Source organism: Suillus subalutaceus, assembly GCF_016647625.1.
Source record: "Suillus subalutaceus strain FC151 chromosome Unknown DFJ58scaffold_97, whole genome shotgun sequence".
Taxonomy (NCBI): Eukaryota; Fungi; Basidiomycota; class Agaricomycetes; order Boletales; family Suillaceae; genus Suillus; species Suillus subalutaceus.
In genome coordinates, this window is record NW_024540346.1 from 32,111 (window position 1) to 52,774 (window position 20,664).

Here is a 20,664-nt window from a genome sequence, read left to right on the forward strand (position 1 = left end):
AGACTGGCAATTCAAGTTGAACGCGTTAGTTCAACGTCGATTCAACATCACTTATTCAGTCCACAAATACTTATAACGCGTCTCTGACTTTATTCCTGTTCTTTCACGGTGACCATGGCGAGAAGGATTCAGAGACGAACAATAACTACACGTCCAGGCAAATTCGACCCAGAGGATGCTCGCCGTGTCAAGCACACCCGCATCGGCGTATGGGACCTCTACGAGGATCGCCAGACTGATATTCCACGCATACCAGGCTCATCAAGACTGGAGACATATGCCCAGATAGTCCAGAGCATGCCCCACGTACTGCGCATGTTAAAGGATATACTCAGCATCAGGACCAGTGTTGGCTACTACTCCCTGTATTTTTGGTAGTGGAAGTCTTAGCCTCCCTCACACCCGCCATTTCCTTATGGTACGCCCAGAAGCTTTATGTGGCTTTTAAACATTCAAATCGCGTTTGCACAGGTACTCCGGACAACTGCTGCGCCTTGTAATGCCCTCTTTGTTTCCATCTGCCCTGCCCACTTATCTCTCACCCAGGTAGAGACCGCAATAGAGTCACGGACTGTGGACACAACAGTACTCATTCATGTTGCAGTAGGACGCGTTGCCTGCACAGTTGCAACGCGTCTTCTCCAATACGCCCGAAGCCGCATCGTCATTCCCATAAACATGTCCATTAAACAATTCTATGCTGGGCACATATTCCACTCAATGGCACGCCTTGACGTGCCCACATTTGAAGACTCCGCCGTTCAAAGGCAGCTCGAGTCCGCATGGGCGTCCCCTTGGGGCACTAGCGTAGCTTGGGAAACCGTTCAGAGTTCAACGAACGTTGTAATGACGGTTTATTCGGCTGCTCTCTCAAATTTCGGTTCTATTCACAGTATTGCGCGAGCAACAAGATGGTCCCCTGCTTGCAATTCTCAGCTTCTCGCAATCTGTATTTCAATGGTACAGCACAAGCAAAGGAGTGTTTGGCTCCTTGGGTACGTCAACGCCCCGTGCTGTGAGCATTTCACTAAGCCAGACATGTAGTTTGGGCCGCTACCACGACTAATGAAGATTATGTTCGTATGCAAGGCCTTAAGCACTTGGTCGATAACCCTTCACACCGAAAGGAAGTTGTCGCAGGCAACCTCGGCGAATATGTCACTGCACGTATGTCAATGCATGTTGTCGGACAACCTCATTGTGACGCGTCTTGAGACCAGAATTTCGTGAATCCGCCAAGCGCGTCGGTGACGATGCGGGCGAGTTCCCAGAGTTGCGTCGAGCCCATACTATCAAGGATCGTTTGAGTATCGCGTCCATCCTCCGCGAACCGATGCGCGAACTACCCCAGGTACTCAATACCGACTTGGAAGTTGAGGAAGCTGACTAAATCAACCAGATCGTCTTCACCCTGCGCGCAGTGCAAAAACCAATGACCATCCCTCTCTCGTTGGCATCACTCACGCTCATCAATCAGACATCTAACTCGTTCAGCGGCCACGCTTTTCTCACTGTTCGGAGAGTCATTCTCTCTTGCGGAGCAGTTTGCCAACGTACGCAAGCTATATGAGATCGAGAACGTGCAGAATAAGGTAGTGGATGGCGCGGAACCGTTTCCCGAGAACCACAGGCTCTCAAGAGTGGTATTTCTGTTGAGTTCAGGTTGATCAGTATTCGTTACTTTCTTCAACCGTTTCTGATGCATGTATGCCAGGGATGTTTCGTTCCGATACCCTGGTGCAGGAGAGTTATGCTCTCCAGAATGTTTCGTTCACAATCGAAGCTGGTCGGCTTTGTGTAAGTACCGCATCTTTTGTGATGCTCTTCCTTACCGTGCTTGTAGGTCATTGTCGGGGTGAACGGCTCTGGAAAAAGCACAATCTTAAAACTCATCTGCCGCATCTACGACCCGACAGAGGGCACTATCTTTATTGATAACCGTGACATCAAGACCCTCAGACTAGCGGACCTCCGCGCTGCCATGTCCATTCTCTTCCAAGACTACACGCACTTTCCCCTCTCGGTGAGCCTCGCCCTCGCACATCCCTAGAAGCAAAATACCTGACGGACACACAGATAAGCGAGAATATTGGACTTGGAAACCCCGCCCTTGCACACGACTACGACAAGGTCCGCGAAGCCGCCCGTCTGGGCGGCGCAGAACATTTTATAGATAAGCTTCCTGGCGCATTCGATACCTACCTCGACCGCCCAGTTAAGGACTACTATGCGGGCCTTCCTGAAGGCACTACGACGCTATTTGGTAGATCGGTCGACTACTCCCGCGTGCGAGGTGTTGGAGGTCTCCGTGCTTCTGAGGCTTCAAGTCTCAGTGGTGGGCAGATGCAACGACTTGCAGTGTATGTCTTTCTTTTAAGCAAAATCGGGGTTCCAGTGTTGACTATTCGAATAGTTCCCGCACGTTTATGCGCTCATTGGTCTCCGAGACAGAGTCTTCCGCAGGCATGCTGTTATTCGACGAGCCGAGCGCTTCTTTGGACCCTACGGCCGAACACGGTATGCTGGAGTCACCAGTACATACCCAATTCAAGACGACTAACACTTTTCTTGAAATAGATCTTTTCGAGCGTCTAAGGAATTTGAGGGGCAACAAGACCATGATATTCTCATCGCATCGGTTCGGGAACCTCACCCGACATGCAGATCTCATTTTGTGAATTTTAGTCTGCCTCCACCTTGACAATGGTGCTAACATAGAGCTTACAGGTACATGGACGAATCTGCCGTCCAGGAAGAAGGCACGCATGATGATTTATTGAAGAGAGGGGGAGAGTATGCTCGTATTTGGAATTTACAAGCGAGCGCTTTTGTTTAACGAACCAGAGACGAACCGCACGTTATCCAATGCCACGATCATTAATCACGGAACCACTGCTTGTGCCCATACATGGAATTGTCCAGACTCCAACCCATGGCGGTGCGTGTCAGTGGATGCCATCATATACTAGTAGTGCGCCACGCAGTCGTTCACGTAAGCCAAATGTGTACAAGGACATTTCACACGGTATTCCCAAACTGTTGACGTATTCCTTTTAGCGCCTGCTTGGCTGTTTTACCAAGTGTCTCTTGCGCGGCTGTGGTCACACTTCACATGTACAATTCCACTCGAACAATTGCAAGCCGGTGCCACGCAGAAATGATACTCTTCGGCTGCATCCGATAACTGAAAATTGCATGGTGCGGTGGAGTGGCACCTCGACTCGTGGGACGAATGCTATCAAATTTAACGTCGAGCACTGCATTCGAAAAGCTGCGGCGGTCACGGTGTCTTTCCGGCTGTGAGGCAGTACAAAAACGCCTAATATACACACCTCTGCAACTTAGGGTCTACAGCAAGGCCATTTCGAACACGCATCAGCGTACGCGATAAATAGCGGTATCATAACACTGCACATTTATGAAATGATTTGATCACCACAGCCGACCGAGCGTTGGGAGACTAAAATACAGTTCTGATCTTCCCCATAGACTGGGAGGCTTGAAGGGAAATAGCCTCATGGCTGTGCGTCTGGTGATACAGTTTAGCGCTGCGAAGCAGGATAAAAATGCCGAGTAGAATCTGTAGCTCAAGATACCCACAGTGATTATCGCCCGTGCTCAACACCATCGAGCTCACTATGATGGCAGAAGAAGCTGAGCGGCCCATCATTTCAAAGACCGAACCTACTCAAACGTTTGAAGATCATGAAAATACCGATATCGTACTCGCACTCTCAGTCTTTCCCGACGGACGACATATGGTGACGGGCTCGGCGGACAGGATGCTTCGTCTGTGGGACTTGAAGGATCGCACTGTGTTGAAGAAGATAGAGGGGCATCGCGGTCGGGTACGGGCAGTGGCCGTGGCCGTGGCATCACAAGACAGACAATTGATAGCCAGCGCTGACAACGGAGAGGTCATTTTCTGGGACAGAGACACTGGCGAATCTCTCACCCCTGCCATCAAAGCCCACTCCACATACATCCGCTCGCTGGACTTCTCACCAGATGGCACGATGTTGGCGACTGGTTCGATGGACCATACAGTGAAGTTGTGGAACACGGAGACGTGGCAGCAACAAGGAAATCCAATCAATTGTAATGCTGAAGTCTACAGCGTTCGGTATTCGCCATCGGGAGAACTACTTGCCATCGCGACAAACTCTGACATCCAAGTTTGGAATCCACTAGGAACAAGAAATTGCATAGCGCACTTCAAGGACCACATGCACAAACTCTATGTGGGGATCACCTTGCCACTCGCCTGGATGCCCGATGGCACACGGCTTCTCTCAGGCGGGTGTAGATTGGATCCAACCATAAGGGAGTGGGATATATTAACCGGGCAGCAAGTTGGTGATCCATGGAAGGGCCACAACCACGACATCAACGCCATTGCCGTGAACTCTGATGGTACTCTGGTCGCCTCCGCGTCTACAGATCACCATGTTCGCCTCTGGCAACTATGGGATCGAAAAAACCATCGCCATATTCCGACACTCTAGCTTGGTGCGCTGCATCACATTCTCCGCGGATGGCAAGCGTATCCTTAGCGGAAGTGATGACAAGAAGATCTCGGAGTGGACAATACCCGAGCACTCTGCATGTGATGTTAAGGCATGTGCATATTCTTGATTCATACGACTTGTTGTGACCTTCTTCATGCAGATGCTCACTATAAACACGATGGCACGCAATGCATGCATAACTGGGGACTTGTCCAAAGCTGAAGAGCTGCTAACACGAGAGATCGACGCTGTTGCCAACAACTACAACTCCTATGCCAATCGCTCATTTGTTATGGCGCGAAAGCATAATTGGGACCGCGCGCTTCATGATGCTTCCAAGGTTAGATAGACTGACCTATGATGGCCCTTTACTGCAAGCTGATTTTGATCGTGACATAGTCCGTCGATATCCAGCCCTCGTTCGCAGGCTACATCTCCAAGGGCATTGCCCTCTGCGGGAGAAAGCAGGTCCGGGACGCGATCAAAGCATTTGACCTCGCGTCCATGTTCACGAACGGAGATAAGGCCAATCATTTCCTTCTTTTGATCAAGGTAGGTTAAATGATTCTTACATATTCCATGCTTCATGGTTGTTTATTGTTTTCAGGCCGCGGCACTTTTCAACGCAGATCAACACGAAGAGGCAATGCTGCGCGTCCAAGAGCTGGCTAAAGCTTGTCCGAGTGCTGATACTCGTGCATGTTGGGTCGTGGAGGTAACTGTATTATATACTTATTCAAGCCCAGGCCAGTGCATTAACTAAACTTCACACCACCAGGCATTTCTACATGTTCAACTCGGAAGCCATGCCAAGGATGTTGCGCGTCACAACGAAGCTGCCAACCACTTCACTGCCGCTGTCAACACCAGCGGTTCTTCATCTAAATTAGCTATTCATTCCAAATACGAGGACTTTGTCGTGGTGCGTTGATATGAAACAGCCAAAAATGCTTTTCACGACCAACTACATGCTCTTTTGCAGCTCTTCGGGTGGGACCTCAAATCCTTGTGGGAAACTGCAAACAAGGAACGCTGCCTTGCACTCCTTCAGGCAAATAAACTTGGAGAAGCCCTCGAAGCACACCGATACATGATGGACAAGTGTGACGAGAGTATAAAGGCCAACTGCCTTGATTGGTCAACTGGCAAGTTTTCTGTACTGTCAATTACGCTACAATCCTCACCCGCATTGCAGATTTCAAACAACAATGCAGTGCGTTCTATCATGCTGATGGAGACGCCGCGTTCAGTGCTAGTGATTACGACAAAGCTATCATTCGATACTCGGCGGCGATCGACCTAGCCCCTGCAAGCGATACCATCTTTATAAAACGCAGCAAGGCAAAATTAGTCATGAACTTATGGGAAGATGCACTTCTCGATGCGCAAAAAGTGCGAGAAGGATCTGTTGTCTCATGAACAATGCTCATTTTTGTGACACAGGTCATCGAACTCAACCCTTCGTCTCATATTGGATACGAGTTGAAGCATGCAGCGCTTCATGGTGCACAACGCTATGATGCATCCATCGAGGCCTTCCAAACCGTGCTTCTTCAGTTAGAAAATGCTCCCGACACGCAAACACGACGTAAGTCCTGAATAAACACATGTGTCGAGATGCTTAACTTCTTTGTACAGAAATGCGCCAGCAGTATCGCAGTCCAGCCGAAGCAGAACGTGATATCCAAGATGTCATTCACACTCAACTTACCGACACCCCACCTCGTCTACTTGACACCACCACTGGGCTCTTGCGTGATCGAGATGCGCAGATAAGCGTCTTCAAAACGAGTACAGAGTATAAAGAACTTGTCTCATCCGCGATAAAGCATACGCGCCTCCAAACAGAGCGCATCGTAGAAGTGGTGGCGACATACTTCCGTTGTGTCATGCTCTCACACCGGTGGGAAGAGAAGGAACCGCTGCTGCAGGAAATACAGGATAAAGTCGTGTACGAGTTGGAGGGAGTTGGCGGCATTGTAAAATTGCAGTCGTTCTGCAGAATTGCTCGCGAGGCACATTATCGTTGGGCATGGATGGATACATGCTGCATCGACAAGAAGAACAACACTGAGGTCCAAAAATCGCTCAACTCCATGTTTGTCTGGTATCGCCACTCAGCGCTTACGATTGTCTACCTGTCGGATGTTCCGCCTTCGTCCAAGGCGGGTGCATTGGCAAACAGTGCTTGGAATGGGCGAGGTTGGACGGTTCAAGAATTCTTGGCTCCCAAAGTCATTCTCTTTTATCAGAGCAATTGGACTTTATATCTCGACGATCACTCTCCCAACCACAAGGACTCCATTGCGATCATGCAGGAGTTGGAGGATGCAACAGGAATAGATGCAGGGACCGTCACTGCCTTCCTTCCAGGAATGACAGGTGCCCGAGAGAAACTGCAATGGGCGTCAACACGCGTCACCACTGTGCCAGAAGATACTGCATATTCATTGTTCGGCATCTTCGGCATCCACCTAAATGTGATCTATGGCGAGACGAAGCAAAATGCACTCGGGCGGCTTTTGCAGGAGATCGTGGCTCAGTCGGGTGACATCACTGCCTTGGACTGGATCGGAAAATCATCGGATTTCAACAGTTGTCTGCCAGCCAGCATCACGTCGTATGAAGCTACGGCATGCAAGCTGTCATCTCCGTCTGAAGATGAAATTCAGAGGTCGATCTCCATGCTGCGAAATAACGTGACTGCGGATTCGGCTTCGAAACTTTATACCCTGCTTAGCGATCTGAGCGCTCCTCGTTTCGCGTATCGTCGGTTACACTTGCATTGCATGGTATTCCGTGTTACGGAAGTTAGACGGAGCCAGGCTCGAGACGAACAGTCATGTTTCACATATGAAGTCAAGGCAGATGGGTTGTGTGATCTCTCGATCAAAACGGCGGAGAGACTTGTTAGCTTTTCGCCGGCACGACCCATCCTGAAGACAATCTTGCTTGTCCGTCCGTGGAACCATAATCTCCTAGATCTGCCTGCAGACGATACGCAAATCATTGAAGACGATACACAGAGCGTTAAGGATGTGTTCGTTCCCCAGTCCACTTCACAGAACGAAAAGGGGCCGGTTGTTATGGACTCTTATTCACGAGGGTTGCGATTGATTGTTCGCCTTGGGCAGCAATTCAGTGCATTTTTGCTTAGGCAGGAGCGCGGAGGAGAATTTAAGAGGATCGCATCGGATCTAGATATCATTGCACAAGTCAAAGACATGGTTTCCGTTCATAACACTATAGAGGTTAGGCAACTAGAGATTGTGTAGCAACTGCATCGTAACATTTCGAAGCTCTATGCCTTGACGCGTGACGCGTGACGTCACAGTGCCTGTGCAATATGCACATAGCTGGACTCTGCTTAGTGTCATATCATTCGAACCACTCGATCAATGAGTGTCATCACTTGAAACTTGTCACAAATCAAGACACCTGACTTGAATCGGGAAATGCGCAGTAATCAGTGCCTCGATATTCCCTGGACGAGTCATACTCAAGCTGGTGGTAGGTTCTGTCGGAAATTTCCAGGCACCATTGTGATTCCTTGGTAGACATTTTAAGGACCGATTTTCACACATGCTATTTTAATGTATTTGAATGACACACAATTATATTTTAAGACCTTATAATGGTTGCCACTGTCCATTGTAAGGCATCAGAATGGCTGTGTTGTGACACGTGAGGGGCGGACCTTGAAAGGCATCATAAGGCATCGTAATGCTGCCGAAAATCTTGAAACAAACAAAATATCATTTGAGTGTGCCACGTGATCTTTTAACATCTCATACCAACTTGTTATTTGAGTACTCTACTTATTTTGCTATTGTAGTTATTACATTACTATCTAACTATCTAATGATGATATCTATTACATTACTATCTAATCCTAATCATTAACTTACTATCTAATCATTACAATTGTATTACTACTATTTTATTGTTGTAGGTAGGATTTGAACTCTAGACTTTAACCTTATTAGTTAGTAAGGACCATAGTATTGAAGGGCATAGTTACCCCTTGGCCATAGGGCCAATACATAGTTAGGAACCCACTTACCCATATCAACATTTTAAGAGCCTTATAAGGCAGCAAGCGGTGATAGTCAAGTGATAGTATGCAGCCCTACAGTGGATACGAGTGCGTAGATGTCATGTATTTGAACCTAAATACATGAAGGGAGAACAAATAATGTGCTAAGATAACTGAAACAACAGTATGGGATAGTAATATTGTCAGCAGAATCACTTTGTATACTTTGTAGTTGCCTTCTTGCTGCAACCACTGACACACTTAGTCTTTGGAGCTTCTGTAGGCGTGTCTTGGGCGGCTGCCTGTGCTGTAACACAGCCCTTACGACGAGCAGGTACTTGGAACCCGTTGTCAGTGGTGCAGGTGCTGCGGCAACAGAATCGGCAATGTTGTTGTCGGTATTAAGTGATAATTGATTTATGCTGAAATGCAGCTGCATCGATGTAGAGACTCGATCCTGGGTAGCCTCACAATGGCACATATTGCAACATAGGTCGAGTCTACAGTATCATGCATGTAACACGACACTTGCGCGATAAACGCGACGTTCGCGCGACGCGCGCGACTTAGGCGACACTTCCGCAACATAGGCGACACTTGCGCGACTTGCGCGCGCTTTAGGCGAATTTTCCCGCGCCTAAGCGCTATAGGGCGCCTGACTTCCCACTGTGTTTTCCCATGTCCAACCAAGTTCCCAGGTATGCATTTCTCCATTTATCATTTATTTCAACATCGTACCATGTTTATTTTCACTTGGTACACATTTTTCATTACACATTTTTTTACTTTACACAACACACATTACCACGGACCACCACCATCATAGACAGTCACCATCTCCGAGTTTTTATTATGTTTTGAATAAATCATCGCAAGCCCTAGTAGCAGTTAGCTCTAGTGGCCATATCCGCATCAGTTGTCTTATCAGCATCTCAGTACACGTCTTAACATCTCACTATCGCTCGCATACCGCTTTCACCCAGTTCCGCTTTTCGACGCGCGACTTTCCCGCGCTTCGCGCGCCTATAGCGCCTTTGTTCCCGTGCTTTCGCCTTATCACGCGCTTTGCGCATTCCCCCTAGAGTTGACCAGTGGATATTTGCTTTCTCCGCTTCCCCTAAGGGACGAACATATCGCACTCATATTTTCCTCCCTTCAACAATTATATCAGCTGCACCCTCAGCTGAGTTGAAGATCCTTCATCGAAGCGGATGTAACACGCATCTGACTAACAGACATCTGAGTTGACGAAGTGAAGTTCATGGTGGTTGAGGTGGGATGGTCATCATGGACGACAGCAGGGATTGCAGGTGTCGAAGTGGAGACAGTGGAAAGGGCAGAAAGGGCAGGAGAGGGTGCATGTGCACTAGAATGAGATGGCGAAGCATTGTGGGGGACAGAGTCAATGTTGTCGAGTTCCTGTAAGAAATCATCCTCCCAAGTGCGAGGTGCAGCGGCAGGCACCACAGTAGATGTAGGTGCACTAGGTGCTGCAGTAGTATTGAAGACTTCTTTGTTGAAATACTCCATCATGCTAATCGCCCATGGTGTGCCTTTGAGTAGGCGTTCCAAGTAGAAATCGAAGTCTTTCTGGTAGTCGATTTTGGTCTCGGCCCCAATCGCAGTAAGTTCGGTGTCATGAGTCAATAAGAAACGTGCCTGAACGAGTGAAAACCAGCAATGTAAGGTAAAGAACATATGATATGCTTACCAAGATAGCTGCACCTGCAATCATACCCTCTGAGACACTCTGTGCGCCCATGTGCAGACCTCTGCCTTTTGGATGCCCCCGGGCCTTTCCACCAAGTATTGCCTTCCCAAAGACTTCAACGCCGACAATCTAGAACAAGTAGAGTTGGGCAATGCTCGTGTACATTGATCAGCGGTACTCACTTTGACGAGGACCATAGACTTAAGAAACTCGTCAGCTGCCATGGCATTGGGCTTTGCAAATAATACAGGTGCCAGATGGATGAAGCCGCCCTCGCCATTCTTCTTCAGTAAGCCAAGGAGGCCTTTGTTGTGTTCCTTCTTTGATGGTTTGTCGGCAAAAAGACTGGGATCGAGCTTGAAAGAAGAGACAATGATCCCTGCGCAGTCCTTGATGCTGTGCAGGATATTCGACCTCTCGGAGCTGACTGCAGCACGAAACTAATGATAACAAGTATCAGCATGGTCTGGGACTTCAAAGTAGAGTATGATGTACTTACTAAGGATGAAAACCGAGAGTAGGTCTCCATTGATTGGTGCGGGTCTTTGGGTATGAACGAGTAAAGTTCAGCCATTGCACCTTTGAGTTTTTCCTCGGGAGAAGTCCAGCGAGTAGCACTGTGTGAATCAATACCAGGTTGAGGCATTGTCGGGAACAGGTCGTTTGCGACCCAGAAGTGACAGTACAATGCGTATCGCTGACCTTGATGGCTGATACCGGAGTCTAGCGGAGACGTTTTCTTGAACACGCGGTTGTGGCTACGAGCAGGAATCCCAGCAGATAGCGTAAGGTATTGTCTCTTGAGGACGCGTAATTCGGATTGTGTTGTATTGTAGGCTTGCTGGGCTATTGCGAGAGCCTACATATGTTATAACATAGGTGTATATCAGATGACATACTTTGCCAGCATTGCAAGTGTGCTTACCTTTCGAACTTCGTGCATTTGGGCATTGGCACCAGGGACTGCCAAGACCAACCTCAACTGGTCGAGGTCACTCCCGGTGAAGAGATAAAGGCTGCTGCCAGTGCAAGACAGCAGAGAGCAGGGGGCAGTATGAGCCCAAAGGACTTCTGACTAGGCTAAGCTCAAGAGAGAGAGAGAGAGAGAGTGTGTGTGTGTGTGTGTGAGAGAGAGAGAGAGAGGATATGAAAATGTCACTCCAGACAATGAGGCAAAGACTGTGTATCAGGAGCTTTATAGTGAGCTATTGAGCTACTACTAAAACTAATAAGCTGCAAGTCTGGGGAAGCTACTGAATCCTAGAAGGAGAGCTACCAGAAATATAACTGAAAGTCTAGCTAGTGAGTGGAAGTGCAGGGCGAAGATTTGATGATTATGTAAGCAGTAAAAATGCGAACATAAACAAGGGAAAGTAAGAGTAAGTAAGGCTAAGTAAAAGTGTCAGTCTGCACCCAGAGAGAATCCAATCCCTACACTGGATTGGTCACTGTCTGATCCGTCAGAGCTATTGGACTCATCTGACGTGACTGCGTTGATTTCAGCTTCGAAATCTTCACCATCATCTGGTCCAGGTCTATGGTTGCACGGCATGGCAATGACAGTCTGTAGAAGGAAGGTATCTGGTGTGAGCAGACAGGACACAATGATGAGACAAACAGTTACCCTATATAAATGTTGCCCCAAGGGTGCCGACAGCCTCAATAACTCGCATGCAGGGCAATTACATCGCTAAAAACATGTTAGCCGCATTGTAGTGTGCATCAAAACTTGCCGAGGTGTCTGTATGCTAATGAGTGCAAACACTGTGTAATAGGGCAGACCTCACCTTACAAATGAATGGTGCCCTAACCATAGGAGGAGATTCTGGTGACATTATGTTCTAATAGATGGCGGCTCGTGAGAGCCACAATAAGATCGTTTATGTAGTGAAGAGAAAACATTTTACTTACCAAGTTTTTTACACAAGTTGAGCAATCACGGCAGAAAATACTGTTACAATGTAAGAAAGAGTAGGCGAGTAGAAAGAGACTTACTGGTCCAAGTTTTTTGCACGTGTTGAGCAATGACGGCAAAGCCTACTGGTACAATGTAAGAAAGAGTTAGCAAGTAGATTCAGGGGGAGGGGGCTTACCGGTCCAAGTTTTTTGCACGAGTTGAGCAATCGCGGCAGAAAGTACTGTTACAATGTAAGAAAGAGTCAGCGAGTAGAAAAAGTCAGCGAGTAGAAAAAGTCAGCGAGTAGAAAGAGACTTACTATTCCAAGTTTTTTACACAAGTTGAGCAATCACAGCAGAAAGTACTGTTACAATGTAAGAAAGAGTCAGCAAGTAGAAAGAGACTTACTTACCAAGTTTTTTACACGAGTTGAGCAATCGCGGCAGAAAAGTACTGTTACAATGTAAGAAAGAGTCAGTGAGTAGAAAGAGACTTACTATTCCAAGTTTTTACACGAGTTGAGCAATCGCGGCAGAAAGTACTGTTACAATGTAAGAAATTCAAAGAGTCAGCGAGTAGAAAGAGACTTACTATTCCAAGTTTTTTGCATGCATTGAGCAGCGGTCTTCCTCCAGGATGGTGATGTGCTGTATGAGTGACTATGGCTGTTCTGTGCCGAACTTGAAGGCAGATGATGTTGGGCTATAGGCGGGAGAAGCAGGGGCTAAAAAAAGGTCAGTGATAGTTGAGTTAGTAGCTGGGCAGAGAATCTTACAATATGCGAGTAATACATAGTGGGATTTGGGGTCAACTGGTGTGGAAATATGAGCTGGGAAGTATGTGGGAGAATACTTTGGTGAGGATGGGGACATTTGTGCAGGTGCTGGAGTAGGATAGCAGGGCGGAAGGAAGGTCTGGTGGGAGGCTACTGCAGTGACATGGAAGAGAATGATGGAGACTGTGGACTGTAGCACGGCAATGTGAGAGAGAATGACAGAGAGTGGGGAGAATAGACTCACATTTACCATACCCAAGCCCTCATTCGAAGAAAACATATCACTATCAAGGTGGTCGACAACGAGGTGTTCATCTTGATGATCAGCGTCGGGAACCAAAATGGTACCTCGAATGAAAGAACTGAGTGGAACGAATATTGAAGATGCCCTAGGGAGGGCCTTCACACGAGTGAGCTTGAAGAAATGGTCCATTCTGCGAGAACCATTGATTCTCACAGTGTAAGGCTGAACGAGGGCAAACTCGAAAGACCCAAGGTTCGAGATAGAGCATCTAAATAAGAGTATTAGTCGAACAAAGATTGTTTCATCTGCTGTAAGCTGTATAAGGGCGTGGTCAAACCGCAGCAGCCCGTGGGAATTGCAGGTTGCACCGGAGGTGATCAGTGGTTTGCTTCCAGTCAACCATTGACTCGTAATTGACCTTGAGATAGCGGTGTTCATGAATCTGCGTAGTAAATCAATAAGAAACTGAATTTAAAGATACTGGTACATACCTGATAATCAGCTGGAAATGTAATCCAGTTCGTGAGTTGATGCCCATAGGTAGGCAGAGAGGTGTTGATGAATTCAGTAAACTTCCTCTGAAAAGCTTGAAATGAGCGATCCACTGTGCTGCGGTTCTCAAGATCAAGGATTGACACAGGATTCTGTGTTGGTGCGCCAAGCTTCACGTGACCACTGAAGGCAACAGCAATGTCTTCGTCAGGAAGATCATCTCCAAGCGCTTGCAACCGATTGTATTCGTCAACCATGTCAACACGTTCCCTCAAGAGCATCAGGGCAAATTTATGGTGGTCAACACAAAGGATCTAAGAAAAATATCATCATCAGTTCAATTTGAGATCAGTAATGAGAAACTGCAGACTTACCTGCCTGGCAACATCCTTTCCGTTTGTTTGATGATAGTAGGTGTCCTTGAGGGGGCCATGCAGCTTTTCATTGGGACGTGTACTGTAATTACACGCTGCTCTTTTGCGTCGGATATCGCGAACAATGTGCTTCCATAAGTGTGTCTTTGGAAAATTCCAGTCGAGCTTCAATTTCTCGATGTCGGATGATTCGGCGCATGTAACATAGGCCTAAAACGAATGTGTGAATATGAATGGGTAGCTATGAAGTGACAAGGAAGCACTTCACCTTGAGTTCCATATCAAAAATGAGGAGTTCGGCTTCGATTGCCGCGAGTGTGCCCTCAGTATGTACATCGAGGCCAATCAAACTGTCCAGCTGGAGATAAGTACTGATGACACGAAGTAGCTGGTGGCCCTCTGGGGAGGTTCTGGGGGTCAGAAGATTCAAACATGCATATAAGGTTTGCTTCAAGATAATAAGTGACATATATGATCGCAAAACAGCTGAAAAAACTCACTTTAGATAGGTCCTGGAACTTGTTTCCATCGGAAAATGAGATATTGATAGCAGATTTGAAGTGGTTGAGGTTGCGCCATCAAGGGAAGTCATCAATCCTGCAAAATGATTCAGATTGTGAAAAAGGCTTGGTATCAATGACTTACAGCTTCTCAAATGCTGCCTCAGCTTCACGTCCAAGCGACGCAAGGATTTTCTTCAATTCACCAAGAAGGTGCTTCCAAAGGCCGCCATGCAATGAGTGTAATCGATCAAAGCTGAGCGCATCATGTGGATCCAAATACATATGATCCAAAAGATATTCTAAGTGTGTTCTTAATATCAGCAAGTTTGAATCATGCAAAAAGTCCACCATACCTCAACAGGCCGCAATCCAAGAGCTTTCAGTAGCTCCTCACCTTGAGCTTTGCTGCACTTATAGACACGAAGCGCTTCCATTGCTTCCCCAATGGATCTAAGGGCGTGGGTCTTCGATAGATTGTGGAGCTCTTCTAATGGTACCAAGCACACGGGGCAAGGGCACTTGCCGCCGCGGCCACGTATGAGCGACATCATGCACCTTCTCAATGGGTAAGGGAAGTTGGACGGAATGAGTAGGACTGGAAGGACTTACTGTTCTTTGTAGTCAGCTGAAAGAATTAATATGACGGGAAATAGCCATCGCAAAATGTCGTTGTGGCACTTGTGCGAATACCCAGTCTTTGAGTACTGTGCGGCGTGTTCCAGGAGTTTCTTGAACGATTCATGCCATACAACACGTTTCAGTGTTGTATAGCCAAGTTTACCTTCTTCACCTGCATCCTCAGGAACCTGCAATGTAATACAGTCTAAGATTGAGTTGATATTTGACAAGTAAAAACAAAAGACTCACGATAGGTAACCATCCGACAATGCGGCCACCACCAAATGCCTCACCATTCTGAATATGTGTAAGTAAGTTCGCGCATCGTACCACGACTGGGTACCCCTTGACTGTACCAAAGGATGATAACTTTGTCTTGTCAGCGTACAGAATGAAACAAAATGGGACAGCGCCGTTGATGTCAGGAAGAGAAGACTGATATTATTCACAATGATATACAAAAGGCATGAATCTATATGTTTGACAGTATAAAACAACTAGTACGTACTTGAATATCCCACCACCTATCTCCAGTCCATGGTTCATCGAAGAAACGCTCGAACTGCGCGCCATTGTGCTTGTAAACACGACACGCATCCCAGACAAAGTGAGGTGCAAGCAATGGGTTATCCAATAAATCAAGTGCCCAGTCCCAGATAGGCCGTGCATGAACTTCGTACACTTGCTCATTCTTCTTGTATGTCACAGCAACTTCGTGTTTTGAGAACTATTTAGGTAATTAGCTATAGCGTTGAGTAATATAATCGTGTGAGAGGGTAAAGTAAAGCTGAGACGTACTGGTGTTGATTCAGCTGCGGCATTATCCCATGCCTTCGAGAGATCGGCTTCGTTCTTCAAAGTTATCTGAGCATGGCCTTCAGATATGTGCGTGATGAGACTGAGGAGTGCGTTGATTTGAGACTTGTTGAGTGCAGCTTCAATTGTGATCTCGGAAAATTCGAAGTCCCCACGCGATCTGAAAGGACGCCATGGTTCTTTGTCAACAATAGGCGCATCCTGCGCCTCTGGGGAGATGCCAAATTGATCAAAAGGTTGGAAGAGTGTCTGGCGACCAGAGCGAGGATGATATTCAGTTTTGAACTCGCCAGGGAGCTGAGCAGATGCTGCAGGCGCAGGGTTAATGGTGGCCATGCTTGCATCAGATAATACTGTACAAAATAAGTCAGCCGCTGAATCAACAATGCTTATGAAGTCAACATGCTTACCAGGGCTCGTAATTCCCACATTGCCATCAAATTCAAGTTGCTCCTCAGGTGCAGGCAATGCATCGCGATCGTCAGCGTGAGCATCACTTGCATCAGACTTGGATTCAGAGATACTGGCTAGATTTGATGGGCCAGCCTTGCTGGTGTCAAGTCTAAGGGCCCTGCGAGCCTTTTTGCTGGAAGTTCAAACACAATCAGTTGAACGATCGTGATATCGCTGCCGGTGCACAATTGGGTGACTCACCTTTTCATTGCCCTCTCTCATAATCTTGATTGAATCATTGTTGTTCCTCTTCAGTTTCCAGGAGCTTCTTGCAGCTGGTCTCATGTTTCTTGATGCCTTGCGCCTTGAATTTCTGGCTGCAGTAAGTACATTTGATCTGTCCTGTTAGTGTCCCTTCAGAATAGTTATATTTCCCTCGTCGAGCAGAGCGAGTTGGAGCCATCGGATCCAGGAGGTACAGGTATGAACAAATATAATATGGATAGATTCATTATTTTAATTACAACACATGTAGAGGCTGCCAACCGATGGCGGGGATGATGGTGTACTTGGAGAGAAGGACGATTATCAATTCAAAGTCAGTCAGTGTTCTATTAATAATAATTAATAATTATAATAGAACCTCACACAATTGAGACGGCCTACAGGTGCCTTTTAAGGCACTTGACGAGTGTTGTAAGCCGGCACCATTATAATGGTACTTGACTTTTTTCCGACATCTGCACCCGAGTCTATGCTGCATATAGAGCTAACCAATCGATTCGAAGGTGCTCCGAGGAAGATGGAGGCCAGGCACAGGATGATGACGACGCACCTGCACAATACCGTACACGGTACACCGACGGCCAAGCAAGTCTTGACTCAGAAGCTTTCGAGTTGAAGCAACGCAACAGCGAATTTCATTCTTACCCCATTGAATGTACTTGCTACTCTAGTCGCTAAGTTTACGAGAAATTAACGTTCGCCGTACGTCAGGTCAATGCTCTTTCAATCTTGATTCCCCAACTCGAACCTGGTGCAGGCACCTCGATTGATGGGTCCAAGGTGTCAATTGATGGCATACTGATGTGAACCTGTCATATAAATATACTATTACACGCTGACGCCAAGCTGATCATTCGAAGAAAAAGCTCACCCAATGGTATGCCACTCATGCTGCATTCCCATGTACACTGCCTTATCTTTCTGACTTGCAGTGTATTTCGGGGTTTGCCTAATGCCCGCCTCTTCACTCAAGTACTGCCAGTGCGAATAGAACATGCCTCAGACTTTCTTCCACCATCGGGAACTTGAAAAAGAGACGAAATGTCAACACGCTCAGAATCGGACCTCCAGGATGCTCGCCGTGTCAAGCACACTCACATCGGTATATGGGACCTTTACGAGGAATGTCAACCGAATTTGCTTCGTATACTAGGCTCGTCAATATTAGAGACATATGCCCAAATGCTCCAAAACATGTCCCATGTCGTGCGAGGTCGTGTGCATGTTAAAGGATATACTCAGAATCCCACGATGTTTTATGCTCCTATCTGCATTTCTGGTGGTGGAACGAGTCTTAGGCTCTCTTATACCCGCCATTTCCCTATGGTATGTCGCAAATCTGTGGGTAACTACTGTACGCTCATAAGTCGCAGGTACACCGGACGAGTGCTTCGCCTTGTAAGGCTCTCTTGCAATGCTTCCATCTACACTACCAACTTATCTTGCACCCAGGTAGAGACCGCAATGGAGACACATACTGTGGACACAACACTACTCGTTGACGCTGCAGTAGGACATCTTGGGTGCACAATCGTAATGCTCCTTCTCAAATATGCCCGACGCTGCATACTTCACCCAATGGGTATTTCCGTCAGACGATTTTATGATGAGCGTAGATTTCATTCCACTGTTTGCCTTGACGTGCCCGCCAATGATGAAAGGTGTCTCACTGGCACGCCCGTAGTGTTCTCATCTTCCGATTTGGGCATGCACTGTGAAATTGTCGAGATGTTGACGAACATTGCAATGACAGTCATTCGGCTAGTCTCTCAGCTAGTGGTTCTAGTCACAAACCTGCAGGAGCAACAGGATGGTCTACTCGTTATCCTCATGTAAGTCAACAGCTGATGTACTCCTCTTCTGTCTGAGCTGCAAGTAGTTTGGGTTGCAACAACTACCAATGAAGATTTCCTTCGCATGAAGACCCTAGAGAAGGTCGCTTTCCACGCTCCGTACCGCAAGGAGCTTGTTGCAGGCAACATCAGCGAATATATCGCTGCACGTACGTTGACACACCTTACTGGACAACCTTATTTTGACTGTCCCGAGACTAGAATTTTGCGAATTCTCCCAGCGCATCGGCGACGGTGCAGTCCAATTTCCATATTTGAGACGAATCCTTTCTATCAAGGATAGTCTGAGCGTAGTATCCATCCTCCGAGAAACAGTGCACGCCTTGCCTCAGGTACTCGGAATCGACCTAGGAGTTGACGATGCTGACTCAATCAACCAGATCCTCTTCACTTTGCGTGTCATGCAAAACCAATGACCGCCCCCGTAATAATTGCAGGAAGAAGTTAATAGGGGACTTGTAGATCTCCCCTATGGATAATGATAAGAGGCAAAGCAAAAGCAATTGATCGAAGAACTACTAGCATTTCGACAGATGTAGCTAAGTGTCTGTGAACTCGTTCTTGTCCTGCTTCCTGAGTAAAACAACTTCAAGTTATGTAAACAGGCCTGTTCTCGTCTTCACTCGACCCCTGACAGGAAGATCCATGTCATATCCACAGACCAGTGGAGATTTGGAATGGGAGATCCTTCTTTCTCATGGCATTGACGAGACTCGAATGATCAATAATTCACTGGTAGAGGGGCGCTCGACAGCATTCGACTATAGACGCAGCAGCGTGTAATGTATTTTGGTTTGTTTACATCCATGTACAAATTGGATAGTAAGTATTGGGGGCATAAGCACAGATAAGCATAAACCGTAAACTTCCAGGTGTGAACGTCCAGGCCTATAAGATTACATATTGTAGATATCATAGACATATCGTGAGCCAGAGTACGAGATTTGTGACGCCAGAGTACGAGATTTGTGACGCCAGTGTACATGTAAGCGTGAAGGTAAGTCAGGGTAATCTGTCCTTCAGAATCTACAGTATCTCTAGTGTCCTCACGTCCATCATGTTCTGAACAGAAGCCATGTCTCTAACATGCGCAATGATATCGTGATCTGACGCGGTCCTCTTGTATTCTCCGCTTGGCTGCTGAGATAGCAACAACGCATTGAATTGCTGCCCAAGGCGAACAATCAATCGCAACGCTAGTGAGTAAGAATCCAGATCAATGGTGCCCTTTTCTCCAAGAAACCCGTCGGACAGATCTGGAAAAGCAGACTGGGGAACAGATGTGTCCTCAAGGCTCTGCGTTTCGTCTGCCAACGCAGGCAGCCCGAGCCCAAGGAGTTGACGGTTCCACGGACGAACAAGCAAGACTGTCGTCTTCTGCATGGGTCGTTCCAGCGAAAACTGACTGAGCCTTTTCTTCGTTGTGATCGAGAGATCACGCAGCCCATCTGCCTTGACTTCATACGTGAAATCTGACTGTTGGTTTTGAGCGTGGCTCCGTCTGACTTCTGTGACACGAAATACTATGCAGGGTAGGTGCAGCCGACGGTATGCGAAACGAGGAGGGGGAAGTTCGCTAAGCAGGGTATAAAGTTTCGAAGCGGAATCCACAGCCACGGCATCTCGCAGCGACGAGACCGATGTCTGAATTTCATCTTCGGAAAGATGTAGCGGCTCGTAGTATGGCGGCTCTTCGTACGAGGCGATGTCAGCTGGCAGACAACTATTGAACTCCGATGATTTTCCGACCCAGTCAAGCGCAGTAATGTCGCCTGACAGAGACACGATCACCTGCAAGAGCCGGCCGAGCGCGTTTTGCTGCCCCTCTCCATAATCAAGACCTAGGCGGACGCCGAAGATACCAGACAGTGAGTATGCGATGTCTTCCTTCCGCATGGTGGTACGCGTCGACGCCCATTTGAGTTTCTCACGGGCGTCTCTCATGCTTGGTTGGAAGTTGATGAGGGACTCTCGATCAATACCCGTCGCACCCCTCAACTCCTGTATGATAGCGGTGGACATTTTGTGGTTGGAAGAGTGGTTGTCGAGATATGGTGTCCAATCCTTCTGATAAAAAAGAATGACTTTGGGAGCCAGTAATTCTTGAATCGTCCATCCTCGCCTGTTCCAATCACTCATTGCCAGTGCGCCAGACTCGC

The 20,664-nt window shown here is 47.4% G+C and overlaps 4 protein-coding genes across 4 annotated transcripts; 2 read left to right on the forward strand and 2 right to left on the reverse strand.

Annotated features, from left to right (window-relative positions):
* Window positions 1-114: 114 nt before the first annotated feature.
* Window positions 115-2,836, forward strand: DFJ58DRAFT_730936 (P-loop containing nucleoside triphosphate hydrolase protein; the record flags this gene model as incomplete). Its single annotated transcript, XM_041385966.1, has 14 exons — window positions 115-317; window positions 379-418; window positions 472-852; window positions 905-995; window positions 1,045-1,167; window positions 1,221-1,351; window positions 1,400-1,449; window positions 1,478-1,662; window positions 1,715-1,797; window positions 1,844-2,023; window positions 2,077-2,360; window positions 2,414-2,517; window positions 2,578-2,674; window positions 2,728-2,836. The coding sequence occupies 14 exons, from the start codon at window positions 115-117 to the stop codon at window positions 2,834-2,836; spliced, it is 2,061 nt and encodes a 686-aa protein (XP_041240948.1).
* Window positions 2,837-9,723: 6,887 nt separating this feature from the next.
* On the reverse strand, window positions 9,724-11,198 carry DFJ58DRAFT_843819 (uncharacterized protein; the record flags this gene model as incomplete). Its single annotated transcript, XM_041393009.1, has 5 exons — window positions 9,724-10,203; window positions 10,256-10,384; window positions 10,438-10,695; window positions 10,755-11,114; window positions 11,181-11,198. The coding sequence occupies 5 exons, from the start codon at window positions 11,196-11,198 to the stop codon at window positions 9,724-9,726; spliced, it is 1,245 nt and encodes a 414-aa protein (XP_041240949.1).
* Window positions 11,199-12,811: 1,613 nt separating this feature from the next.
* On the reverse strand, window positions 12,812-16,310 carry DFJ58DRAFT_717530 (uncharacterized protein; the record flags this gene model as incomplete). Its single annotated transcript, XM_041384363.1, has 13 exons — window positions 12,812-13,117; window positions 13,172-13,486; window positions 13,509-13,613; window positions 13,663-13,977; window positions 14,038-14,247; window positions 14,306-14,523; window positions 14,557-14,663; window positions 14,722-14,839; window positions 14,935-15,095; window positions 15,150-15,346; window positions 15,408-15,593; window positions 15,667-15,885; window positions 15,957-16,310. 13 exons carry the CDS (start codon window positions 16,308-16,310, stop codon window positions 12,812-12,814), a joined length of 2,811 nt encoding a protein of 936 aa, XP_041240950.1.
* Window positions 16,311-17,910: 1,600 nt separating this feature from the next.
* On the forward strand, window positions 17,911-18,921 carry DFJ58DRAFT_730940 (uncharacterized protein; the record flags this gene model as incomplete). The annotated part of the gene is made up of 6 exons (XM_041385967.1): window positions 17,911-17,978; window positions 18,026-18,050; window positions 18,105-18,465; window positions 18,532-18,654; window positions 18,707-18,837; window positions 18,886-18,921. 6 exons carry the CDS (start codon window positions 17,911-17,913, stop codon window positions 18,919-18,921), a joined length of 744 nt encoding a protein of 247 aa, XP_041240951.1.
* Window positions 18,922-20,664: the final 1,743 nt, after the last annotated feature.